The following is a 12,973-nucleotide window of genomic DNA, read 5'->3' as shown; positions in this document are numbered from 1 at the left end:
GAATAATTTATTCAGCATACTGAAGCGTTTTGGTAAATCGACGACGATGATGACGACGACATAAGTACAAAAAAACGCAAACACACACACATGCACGAGGACTCTGATGTATGGAGTTTTTTTTTACATTTTTTTAAAATATATTATTGTTCGAACACAAACCAAATGATAGAGTTATAACAATGGTGTCGAAGAACAATCTTGCAACTACATTTTGGAATATTTTGTTAAAAGTCACGTCGAATTCTGATTTTAATAAATTAATTTCAAAATTTGTGATAATTTATATTTTTAATCATTTAAGAAATTGTTTTTAAAATTTTTTATTGATTGTATGGCGACAAAAATGTTAACTCAAACGAGGAGTCTCATTTGGACAAGCTCAAAACCGATTGCAGTAATAAAGTTATGTCTGCATAAAAATATATATTTATAAAAAAATATTGTGTCTGCATCACAGTGTTCATAGGTTTTTTTTGCTAATATTTTGTGCATGCCGCATTTGTATATATATTTTAGTCAGAATTCTCGAAGTAACCATGTTGTCTGTGTGTATATTATAAGAAGAACATTACCATTGATGAATGATCAAATTAAACACTTACCGAGAATCATTTGGGGGCATGCTTTTTCTGCATGCAGCGCTTTTGCGATTCGTTTTTTCTTCTTTTGGCAATCTCAAATAATCCTGTTCACCCAGAAGAAATAAATCCTTGGAAATAATCATGGCAGTGGGCCAGCAGCCTCAAATAATATTTTGTTTTTTTGTTGCCTTTTCCAAACTTACAACAGCGTATAATTTTATCTTTTTGATCATTTATTAGCGTATATTTAAAATAAGTTGTTTTGTTTCATCAATCACAGGTATCTCTCACTAAACTTTATTATTAATATTTTTTTTATAATCTAAACGAAAATATCACTTTAGGATTGATGTGAAAATGCTTGTTTACAATGTTTTTTAAAGACTGTGCTTTTTTATCTAAAATATAATATTTATCATCACAATAATTATAATTCTATGCACTTTATATATAAAACTTAAAAGGCACTAATATATTGTTTTTTTTTATATTATTTTATTTATTTTGCTTTATTAACGTAAACTTTTAATTTTTTGTTGCTAAATAGTTTCCATAAAATCAAATGTTTGATTTTTGATTTGAATTTTTACGTTGATATTTTGCAATATTTTTTAACACTATTTGAACCTTTTCTGTTCGAGTTTCAATTTAGCCTCATCTTGATTTGATACGAAGATATAGTGGTCAACTGAAATGGATAATAAAAATAAAATCGAATTATTATTTTTTTTTTGTATTAAAGGAGAAATTTTTGAATGGAAATATACAAATAAAATTTTACAAATGGGTATGTATAAAAATAATGAAAACATATCGATTTGGTTTTGTATTGATTTTGAATACATACAACCGTTATATATTTATATATTATAAACAGTAGTAAAAAATAACTTTTATATTATTTTTGACAAAAAGAAATTTTCGAGGCGATTGTGTTCATCTCAACTTAATTTTTTTTTTTTTGAAATCTGAGTTTAAAAAATATATTTCAATCAAAAGGATAAAGAGATATCAGGTATTTTACGGTTAATTACACTAAAAGGCTAAAGCAGCTAAAAATATAATCATTTAATTTTTCACAAAAATTACTTGAATTTCTTTAATTTTTATAAGCTTATTTTTAAGAGCTAAAATTAAGCTATTAAAAATATTAATGCAATTTCATTAATGTATTAACATTTATTTTTAACTTTACAAAAATTGTACCTTGCTTTTACCTTTTTTTCATTTGTACATTTAAAAAGATTTTTACTTTTACACTATGCACTGTTTTTTTTTAATAAAATTATTATTTTTTATATTTATAGCAAAATAAAAACAGAGATGATTAAATTAAATATAATGTTAACACGGCTAAAGTCAGAACTGAACTAACTTTAGTTGAAATTTTGTGTGATTGCCATAAGCTTACATCGTATCTTATGTATAAAGACTACACTGATAAATAAAGTACATGTGTTTGTTGAGTATATAAACAATACACATAGCTGCGTGCAAAATACACCGCATCAGAGAAACTTTTACTCAATGTGTTCGCTGCTGTCCAAGTGAGTTTCCGTATAAGCCATGCCGTCGTATACAGAAATGAGAATTTAATTTTCAGAATTCAGAGTAGACAGTTAGCATGTAGCGGTAATGGAGACAAGAGATGATTCGTCATCGAATTAAACAACGCGTAGACCAAAGCATTTTTAATTTAGTTCTCCACAAACTAATTCAAAATTTCTCGTACATAATAAACATTGCACATGTATTGGTTTATTTTTGAATGCATTTTAGCTATACGTACAATAAATATCATTACCTATATTGTAAACGATACTATACGTGATGCGTGGGATGTTTTGAATCTTTGGATTTTAACCGTTATAAAGTAATAACTGCACTTATGAATGAACATTAACCAATTACGTATGAAAAACTGGGGCAAAGGGTCAAGTAAAGAATAATACTAAATAAACACAATTATTTATTCAAAATAAACACATCCATTACGAACACCGATTTTTCTATTCCGAACACCGATTTTTCCATTCCGAACACCAATTTTTCCATTCCGAACACCGATTTTTCCATTCCGAACACCGATTTTTCCATTCCGAACACCAATGTTTCCAATGAGACGAATGCAATTGTTATTTTGCACCAAATGTTTTGAAATACATATTTACATAAATTTTCAGTATTTCAAAACCGACAAAATTTTTGAACTTTCCTATAATATTTTTCGTATTTTATTTTAAAAGTTATTTCAAGTATTTTAACAAAAAAAAATAAATAAATAAATAAAATATATTCTTCCAAAAGATATCAAACATATGTTTAGTGATTTTGGAATTTATGTAATGTATTAATAAAAAATATGAAATTCATAAAAAAATATTTACTGACGTATTGGTTTGAGCCATCATCACCTTCCCTAACAATCCCTATTCCTAGACAAGGTCGAAACTCAGCAGAAATCAGCTCAGCAAGAACAGTCAACGAACGAAAAGCTTTACAATGTGAGTAAAACAGGCTGGACAAATGTGTGAAAAGATCAATACGCTTCTTCCCGTTCAGTTCCCGGTGGGCAGCTTCGGCAGCAAGACATGCGATACGATAATGATCGGAGACACCGTTACAGAATTCACGTATCTTGGAAGCTCAACAACATACTGGATATGAATGACATGGCTTCCCGACGATCCAGATGGAAAATTTTTGTTGATCGTCTATGCACTATATAGATGCAGCTCGGAATCACTTCACGTCGAGCAAGCCGTTAAATAAGTAATTATAAAAAAATATATTTAACGGTCTAGAAAGTGTTGAAAATTTGAACGAAGCTCGTTCGTTCAGTCAAAAATAAATACCTTATCAGAATCAGAAGAAGCAAATTCGAAAACTTACGACCAAAATCGTAGCCGTCAGTCGAATAATTGTTTACTTAACGACAGGGATATGGGATAGTATTAAATTATTTTCAAATAATGTCAAACAAAAGTTAGATTACAGAAGCATTTTGTCTAATTTTACGGTTTTATAGCGTAAATTTTAAGTTATTACCGAAAGGAATTAAGAAACATGCACAAAACTTTAAAAGGCGTTTTTGCCGAACCAAGTACGTTAATTATCTTTGTTTGTCATACCGCTTGTTATTGATTTGTCTTTTTAATAATTAAAGAGGTGGTTCCACGGAGAAATTTCCTGAGAGAGAACAAAGTCAACATCAAACGGATGCAACAGTCTTGCGATGACATCCACAAATTGTCCACTCGTTCCCCGAGTCGAAATGGCTCTGCTACACAACGACCGAATTTCATTACAACAGTGAATCCGAAACACAAGGACAAGTTTATAGCTAAATCGGAAGTGCCTCCTGTTGGAAAGAAACCACAAATGCGGAAGCCACTCGTAGTCCCGAGACGACAGAATTTCACAGAGATGCCAGCAAAACACAGTGATACTAGGCCTTCAAGTTCAATGTCGAATTTAACTGTGCGAGATCAGGGAATACAGACTGAAGAAGACACAAAAGAGGAGAGCTTTCTAAAAGACACCATCATACGATACCCTTCAAGTACGAATCTTAGTCCAAAGCAACGCACTACGGAGAGTGCCCCATTGGTCGGATCTCTAAAAAAAGAAGGAAGTACACATTCCCTAGGCAAATCTGTCAGTATCAAAATACCGTCTGAAACAGAAAGCAGAAATGGAGATGTCTCTAACGATATTGAGTTCGAACGAAAACATTTCTCTGATCCCAAATCGGATGCAAAAGGCCGTCTTATAAAGTCACCAGTGCTGGACGGTAGAAAGTGCATGAAACACGATTATCCAAAACGTGAAACTTTGTACATTCCACCAAGTAAGTATTATATTAATATGTAAAAATTCACTTTTTATTTCACAATTTGTAATTTTTTTTAGATTACAAAATGGGCGTTGTACCAAAATATCTGCAAGATCGCAAAGAAGAATTAGCTAGTATAATAAGACAAACCGAAGTAATTGATGTAAACTGCCCCGAGGGTCACATTCCACTTCCCGATGAAGATAGACTGAGAGCTCTAGATATTGCGAAAAAAAGTAGGTAGTGTAGTTTTATTATTTATTTTAATTATAAAATGGTATTTTTTCAAACAGGATTCGACACTTTGATCTGGGAACTGAACAAGATGCCGATGACTTCGGAAACTTTGCGAATAAAAAACAGAAAAATCGAAATAGAGAAAGAGCTGACAAAACTTGAGGAATCGATACGTATATTTTCCAGAGTGAAAGTCTACGTGAAATTAACTGAGTGAGAAGTAGAGACTCGCCTTTCAAAGAGTGCCTAGTTTAAAAAACTAAATCAAAATGTACAATTTTAAAATTCGTAACAATTAGCTTAAATTTCTTGTACAAACGGTTGTGTTTATTACGGCGATTAAATTTATTAATTTCAATTTTTGTTACCCCCTCTGCGATTTTATCGAAAAATTTTTGGGACGGAAATAAAATGTAAAATGACATGAAAATGATCTAAAGATCGTTTATAAAAATATTTTTTTTTAAATTAATGTCCATTAAAAAGAATTAATGAATCATTAGATTAAAAATAAGATTTTTTTTAATTTTGAAAAGAATTTAAGCTAAATTAAAAATTCAATTTAAAAATCATCTTTTATTATGCAAAAACATAAAAAATATTAACGAACAACAAAATATATTTTTGTCTCATAAAAATCTTGATGGTGAAAAAAATGAAATTATTAAATTAAATCGCCTATCTTGTTTTATAAATTTTCGAATTAAATAAATTTTATTCAAAATTCTTACAGATGTGCTAATATATAAAAATAAAACAATTGAAATGTGTAATTTTTTATTTATTCATTTCGCGTAAATATTAAAAAATCCCAGAACTACCCTACTATTTTCCAACGTTTCATTTTTCATAAAGTAAAGTAAAAATTTGACAATACAAATGAAAATGAGGACATAGACGTACGTTACTTTATATTTTTACAATAAACACAGTACATACATATTAATTACAAATATTAATTAGAATAAACATTGACATTAAATTTTTTTCTGGGGCAATCGAACTCCCAAGAATGGGCATACAAAAATGCCAAAAGACTCTAAATAATTTGTTTGTGTATTCGATTGCTTAGTAACGCCTCAAACATTTTTGCTCTTTCCAATATTTTCAGCATTTTCCAACCATTCGTTTTTCAACTGTGAAAGATTGTACAGGCATTTTGAGTTTTAGTATTTTTTTTATTCCTTGGACAAAGTGCTTCCAAAAGTTGAATTAAAGTGAAATATTATTAAATAATTAAAAAAAAACCTTAATTTAATTTTGATTTTTACTTTATTGACAACAAAATGGGCTTCAGACAAATGTCTCTGCTGGATCGAAAACGCCTTCAGTGGAAACGCGAGAAAGGTGAGTGATCTAACCTACTTTTTATTTAATTATTTTATGAGTGTGGTTGTATGCGTGTGTAAATAAAATAGTTATTTTTACTATTTAAGGAGTATGAAAAATTCACTTTGTTCTAGAAAAATGGTAAAAATTATTCCGTTATTCTCATTTTTTGTGTAAAACATACAGCAAAAAAATATTTAAATGTATAAATAATATTAAATTTTATTTATTTGCAGACGAAATGGCAAAACTGGATCAAATATACTCGCAACAAAATCACGAAATGACAAATGTTAGGTAAATAACCTATTTTATGTTGATGCTGATGTTTTCCATTATACTGTAAATTGCAGTATTATCTATTTTTGTGTACCGGTGTATTTTTTTATGTGTTTATGTGCTTTTTTGTTTTTTTCTCAGTATTGATGTAACGAAAAGCTATCATGAAAACAATGTATCATATCAAAGTCAATTTTCAAGCGAAAAACAATATAAAAATTACTCGAATTTCAATCAAGAACAGCTCATAAAACGACGAAATCCTACATTACCACCCATTGATAGGTATTGAAAACTTTTAATTTTAGATTTTTATATGGAACGGTAATAGTATTGATTGTTTGTTATGCTAATTTTTATTTATATCATGACAGAAAATCACTACAGCAATCTGATGATTCGGGTTTTACGAGTGATGACCTTCACCCGTCAAGCGGAAATTCCGGCGAAAATTTAACAAATCAAAAACAAATACTATCTCAAGGACAAACAAAAAAACCAGTGTCTATTGATTCTGATTTAGGACACGAAACGGATTTTAAGTAAGTAAAAATTTGGAGGTTTTGTTTTAAAATTAAAACTTTTTTTAATTTGTTTTTAGATCATTCTGCGGACGTTCAATGACACCAGAGTCAATCGCGTCAGTTCTCTCATATCCACAATCCATTAACAGTCGTGGCGTCAAAGAAGAGCGTGCCAAATGGAATTTGTATGACCCATTTTATAAAGATCTTTCGGCAAAAAATCTCTCAGATGGCCCGGGATGGCTAGAAAGGAATATGAAAGATTGCGAAACGGAATCCATTGACTCATTTTCGTTCGTACGAGGACAAAATACTCCTCTTGATCCATCTGTATTGGCAGCACGTGAAATGAAACGGAAAAAAGCGCTCGAGCTGCAAGATGCAATAAAGCAACAACTGGAAGAGAGGGAAATGATAAAGAAAATTGAGCGTGAAAAGCAGTTAATGGAGGAAAGAATCGAAGAGCAAAGATTATTGAAACAATTGCAAGAGGAACAAGAAAGATTGGAACTTGAGCAACAAATTCAACGGACACGACAAGAAAATGAGCTGAAAAAACAAGAATTGATGCGTAAAGCCATCGAAAAGGCCGCCTTAGAGGCCAAGGTGGACAAGGAAAAACGAAGAGGACGCAACTTAATTAGAACACCATCTCCTAGTCTTCCCACTGATATTCAACAAACGCATATTTCTCAGGAACATGATAGTATCTCCCAACAAAGGCAACTTAGTTTGGATGATAAATCAAAGAACAATTCGGAAGTGAATCGAACAGAAGTGGATGCTGACGGTGAGAAAATTCTAATTGGGACGCCAATAAAAATGAAGAAGAAACATCTGAAGCACGTGAGAAAACAAAATTTAACGGAAACAACGGAGGAATCTACGGAAGACGAGTCTTCGTCCGCATTAGCCGTCAAAAAGAAGCCAGAAAAACAAGAAGCAACGGATATTGATGGGATCTCTTTGCAAGTTCAAAGTGTGATTCCAGTCGTTCCAATGCCATTTGCACAAAATTTCTTCGGTCTTGCACCTCAGGGCAACTTTGGCAATGTACAATTGCTTATGATTGCCCAACCAAACGCAATGTTAGCAACACAACCGAATCCATTCACAATGTATCCCAACTACGGCATGGCCAATATTAATTCGATGTCTCCCCAACCTTCGGAGATCTCCCAAGCTAGCATCATTACTAAGAAAGAAGCCGCACAAGATGACCAATGCCGCCCAGATTCAGCTTCCAGTGAGCTACCCAAAAAGGAAACTCATGTAGTTCCGCATGAAGGCACATTTACTAAGGAAATACTTCCATGCGACACCAAACTCGATGTCGCTACTTCAACAAATGATGATCTGCAGTCCATTGATACAGTAGTGGAATATCAAATGAGGACTCCAGTGAGGACTCTTGAGGAAGTTTCTAAAAAACCAACCGTCGAAATCGGTATACAGACAGAATTTGATTGCGAATATTGTCATTTTAAATTCAGTCATGAACGAACTCGCATTATGTGTCACTCTTCAGTCAATCACAAGAATGAACGTCAAAAATTTCTGTATGAAAATGGCAGGACCGAGGAAGAAACAACCATGACAACAACAACAACTACAATCGTAAAGAAAGAGAAGAAATTTGACAGCATTCAAGATCGTCCCAAGTGGGGAGTTCGCATTCCGAAGGTACAGTATCAAAAAGCAAGCGAAAAAGATCCGTTTTATCAGAGAAATCGGCGTCGTAGGTACTTGAAAACCAGCAAAAGTCTCGATCATAACTCAAAAGTCGATGAGAGTTCTTCATCTGAAGCACCTCCACGCACACCATCTAGTCATCACTCATTACTTCGCAACAATAAAAAAGATTATTACACTTCACGGAACGTGTGCACCGAGTTATTACCAATTAAAACCGATGGAAACGGCAAAGTTTATTTCCTCAGAGAAAAAAGTTTCATAATCAATGAACAGATGCGTTCAAAGCCGGGACTTCAAGGAGTCATATCTGAGAAAATTCTTGATCGCCGTCAATATGATAATCAAGAAGAAAATTATCATAGCGATAAAAATCAGGATTTTGACAGCATTGAAAATAGTCGAACCTCTAGTGTAGAATTCAACTAAAAAAACAAATAGTTATCAAAAATTGTCAAGTTTTACAAATTTAGAGAAATAAATCTTGTAAAAAACACAATTATTATCAAAAGTTATTCTTTTTTTAAACTCATTTCCTAACTGAATTTACCATGTCGCAAAATTTTTTTCTTGTAACAAAAAAAATACAACTGAAAATAATCAATATCACATAAAAAAACACGAAAACGAATAAAAGAGGGATGCTGATAATGTTTCTCAAAGGTGATGGCGATAATAATAAAACCGTTGTTGTTGTTGTTGTAAAGCATGTTGTAAATTCTGAACAATTGAAATCGAAACACAGTTGAATGGACCGGAAAATTAAATTTAGTAAATATACTTTCGAAATACCGCTATCAAAACAAAAATTTTCTTTATACATACGTTACTAAAAAAATCAACTCACACTAAATTTCCAAACATTTTTGCATGCTTTGCATAAATTTAAAATAACATCCTTCTTTGCTACATTTTGAGCATAGCCTTGATCTCAGATTTAATGTGAAACCCCTGCAAAATAAATAATTCACAATTATTAGTTTTGTCTTTTTATGTAGATGTAAAAAAGGTGTGACAAAACTTTGTCAAAAAAACATTTCCATGAAGTTTTATAGAAAATAAAAACCTAATTAACATAAAGCCAAAAATGAAACTGGTAGCAGAAAGTTGTATTTAAATATTAATGATGAAAATTATGAGTTGAACCTTTTTACGCTAATCATGTTGGAAATTTTTCTCAACACCTTCAGATTTAAAAGTATGGTTTTTACATTTACCATGATTCAACATTTTATTATATTGCTCTTATATAAAAAAGAACAAAAGGATTTAAAAAATTTTTGGAGCTTTATGATTATTTTGGTTCTAAAAATCATAAGAAATATTTAAAAAAAAAATTAAATAAAAAAATTCCAATGTCGTTCCCGACGAGAATCTAACCCATAAAATCGGTGAAAATTTTGTCTAATGATGAATATTCGATGAACAGAAAATTAGAAGATATTTTTAGATTTTCATACAATTTTTGGCGATTTTGCATGAATGAGTACGAAACTTATCTCTGTTGCTTTTGTCAACGTCCATACCATGTTGAAAACACCGGTTCTCGTCCGATCACCGAAGTTAAGCAACATCGGGCGTGGTTAGTACTTGGATGGGTGACCGCTTGGGAACGCCGCGTGTCGTTGGCATTTTTTTTTCTTAATTTTTTAAAGGAATTTTTGGAGTTTAAAAATTACTCAAAATCATTTAGGATTTAAACGAGAAATCAATTTTATAAATTATATTGATGGACAGAAAAACGTAAAATTTTTAAGATGTATGATTGAATACCCTAAATCGAAGCCTACTTGATTGTTATTAGTTTAAATCTAACATTTTACAGCACATATTTTTAATTCTAAATAATTGAAATCGAAACACAGTTGAATGTATCACAAAAATAAATTTAATGGATATACTTTCGAAAGACCGCTATCAACCTTACAGTAAATATCATAACATTTTTGCATAAATTTAAAATAATAATATCCTTCTTTGTTACATTATGTGTAATGACCATAGCCTTGATCTCAGATTTAATGTGCAACCCCTGGAAAATAAATAATTCACAATTATTAGTTTTGTCTTTTTTATTTAAATTTATAAAAAAAGTGGTTAAAACTTTGTAAAATAAATACAATCTTATAGAAAATAAAACCTGATTAAAATAAAACAAAAAAAAATGAAGTGCCAGTAGAAGGATGTATTTAAATATTAATGATAAAAGCAAACCAACTATATTTAAATTAAACATCCTTGACTCAAAAGGTGCTAGTTTTTTTTTGCCAAATTAAATCCTTTTCAGTTTTTTCATACTTGTAAATTTTATTTTTTTATATGGTTCAGGTTTTTTAGATAGTCAGATTGTACAGAGATGAATAAAATGTAAAAAAGATGACAAACAACTTTTTCATAAAAATATGTTTTTTTTTTTTATATATATAAACTTTTATGAAATTTCTGGCGCGGAGTACTTGTTTTTTTAATAATATAAAACCTTCCATCACACATATGATAAAGAATAAATTGCTTATGGAAAATGTGGTAAGAAGCTCAACAAAATAAACCCATTTAGATTTTTATTTATTGATGATTCGAAAAAAAAAAGATTTTTGAATATAAATTGAATTATTTTGAAAGCAAACAAGTAAAATTATTGGCAACATGAAAATATTTTGAAAGGAAAATAAAATCAAATAATGACGATATCAATTAAAAAAAATCGATATATGACGCATAAAAATATTTTTAACACAGAGAAAAATCGATAAAAGGATTTTTTTTCGTTTAAAGGAAAAACTAAATTATACCACTTTGAAAAATATTTTTGGACGGGATATTCATGAAGTATGTTGCACGACACAAAAACCCAACATTACACTATAACACAAAACATGTAGGTAAAGGTACTATGTTTATTTTTACATCATAAGAGCCCATTTTCTTTTTATTGTTTCAAAAAAACAAAGAAAAAAATGAAAATGTTGCTCATATTATTATCGTGCGGATCAACTTGAAGTACATATTTGTTTAAATTGTCTACCAGACTACATTTAACCTCTATGCATAAGAGAAATATTTATTATTATTTTATATTTCGTGGTATGCGGATTCACTCACTTTGAATGGAATGTATTTCTCCTTTGACAAAAATTTTACACATAAAAACAACGAAACGGTGTCCCGAACGAAAGTAATTTAAATTTTTTGTTGATCTGTTATTTTTGCAAGGTTTTACATACCGTATATTTTATGACAAAACGGTAAAAACGTTCCCTTTTTTGTTTTTGCCAGCAAATATTGGGAAGGCAAATGAAATTTATTTTATTTTAGCAAACACAAACATTTATAACTTTGAATTTTGGCAAGATGTACAGCTTTTCTCATCATTATATAATTGAAATGCTTTTTGTTTACCTGAAGTTAAAGTCAAAACATTTACCATCCTACGTCAACACAAACATCATCTTTGAATAACAATTATTAAACCAATAGCAGATCACTCAAATCAAGACATTACATTGTGAACAAGCTTCTTTAAATATGTATGATGATATAATTTCTCCCATAGGTAAGAGATTCACATCAATATTCAATTTATGGGAAGAAGTTATTGCTTAAGTACTTTAAAGCAGTACTAAATGGTTAACAAACAGCACACATCGGAACAAAGATTGTTCATGTGGTACTTTATATTTTCATCTTTTCCTTTAAAAAAAAAAAGAAATTCATATATCGCTAGTGAAAAGTAATCAAGATAAAGTTAATGTTTCGTAAAATATAATTATATGATTTTGGCTTATTCCTAGAATGCAGATATCTCTTTATTATTTTATGTACTTGTACCGATAAAAAAATCAGGAGTTTATAAAACTAAAAGATAATGCCGTAAAACAATGTTTATTCAATTATATGTCTGCATTGTTTCTATTTATTGAGCATGAGGAAAAAAAAGAAAAACACTGAGAATAAATGAATATCAAATATTTTTATACAGTGCAAAGGACATTTTATTTCTATATATTTTTGTGGAGAAAACAAAAGAGAACATATCTTCTTATTTTTTCGAATGCGATAAAGTTATAAAATATCTGGTGAATAGATATAAATGAATGGCAATATGGTCAGATGCAGACACATGAAAATACGTATTCATGAATAAAGTTGGAAAATATTAAACCTAAAATAACCTGCTATTTTATCAGAATCTGGATTATGCATGAATAAATTTATAAAAAAAAAATATTAGAATGTCGACGCAAAAAAAAGCTGATATTTTTGCTATTCATTTGAAAGATCAACGAGCTATTGATTAAATTTGAAGTGTACTCTTTAAAATTAGCCGTGTTTCGTATAAAAATAAAAAAAAGCGAAAACCGTTTCTGCCTTAACCACAAAATGATGATGTCAAGGGTGAAGGTAGGACAAGAAATAATAGAGCATCATTTTCATCTGCCTCGGCACAGACAAATACATGTTATAATAAGAGAATATGTAAATTTTTCAAACTT

The 12,973-nt window shown here is 30.2% G+C and overlaps 2 protein-coding genes and 1 non-coding gene across 3 annotated transcripts; all 3 read left to right on the top strand.

The window, feature by feature from the left end:
- The first annotated feature begins 3,526 nt into the window (after positions 1-3,526).
- On the top strand, positions 3,527-5,353 carry LOC134838526 (uncharacterized). Its single transcript, XM_063854072.1, has 4 exons — positions 3,527-3,687; positions 3,751-4,434; positions 4,497-4,655; positions 4,713-5,353. The coding sequence occupies exons 1-4, from the start codon at positions 3,651-3,653 to the stop codon at positions 4,871-4,873; spliced, it is 1,041 nt and encodes a 346-aa protein (XP_063710142.1). The 5' UTR covers positions 3,527-3,650; the 3' UTR covers positions 4,874-5,353.
- Positions 5,354-5,942: 589 nt separating this feature from the next.
- Positions 5,943-8,909, top strand: LOC134837458 (uncharacterized). Its single transcript, XM_063852833.1, has 4 exons — positions 5,943-6,003; positions 6,222-6,282; positions 6,639-6,806; positions 6,866-8,909. The coding sequence occupies exons 1-4, from the start codon at positions 5,943-5,945 to the stop codon at positions 8,907-8,909; spliced, it is 2,334 nt and encodes a 777-aa protein (XP_063708903.1).
- Positions 8,910-9,992: 1,083 nt separating this feature from the next.
- On the top strand, positions 9,993-10,111 carry LOC134828250 (5S ribosomal RNA). Its single transcript, XR_010161880.1, has one exon. It is a non-coding gene; the product is annotated as a 5S ribosomal RNA (ribosomal RNA).
- Positions 10,112-12,973: the final 2,862 nt, after the last annotated feature.

Source organism: Culicoides brevitarsis, chromosome 1 (genome assembly GCF_036172545.1).
Source record: "Culicoides brevitarsis isolate CSIRO-B50_1 chromosome 1, AGI_CSIRO_Cbre_v1, whole genome shotgun sequence".
Lineage (NCBI taxonomy): Eukaryota > Metazoa > Arthropoda > Insecta > Diptera > Ceratopogonidae > Culicoides > Culicoides brevitarsis.
This window is presented reverse-complemented; position numbering and strand designations above follow the sequence as displayed.

Coding starts and splice junctions, on each gene's coding strand:
- LOC134838526 (XM_063854072.1), top strand. CDS start 3,651: ATGCACAAAACTTTAAAAGGCGTTTTTGCCGAACCAA. Junction 3,688..3,750: donor AGGCGTTTTTGCCGAACCAA/GTACGTTAATTA, acceptor TAATAATTAAAG/AGGTGGTTCCACGGAGAAAT. Junction 4,656..4,712: donor TCTAGATATTGCGAAAAAAA/GTAGGTAGTGTA, acceptor TTTTTCAAACAG/GATTCGACACTTTGATCTGG.
- LOC134837458 (XM_063852833.1), top strand. CDS start 5,943: ATGGGCTTCAGACAAATGTCTCTGCTGGATCGAAAACGCCTTCAGTGG. Junction 6,004..6,221: donor TCAGTGGAAACGCGAGAAAG/GTGAGTGATCTA, acceptor ATTTATTTGCAG/ACGAAATGGCAAAACTGGAT. Junction 6,283..6,638: donor CACGAAATGACAAATGTTAG/GTAAATAACCTA, acceptor ATATCATGACAG/AAAATCACTACAGCAATCTG.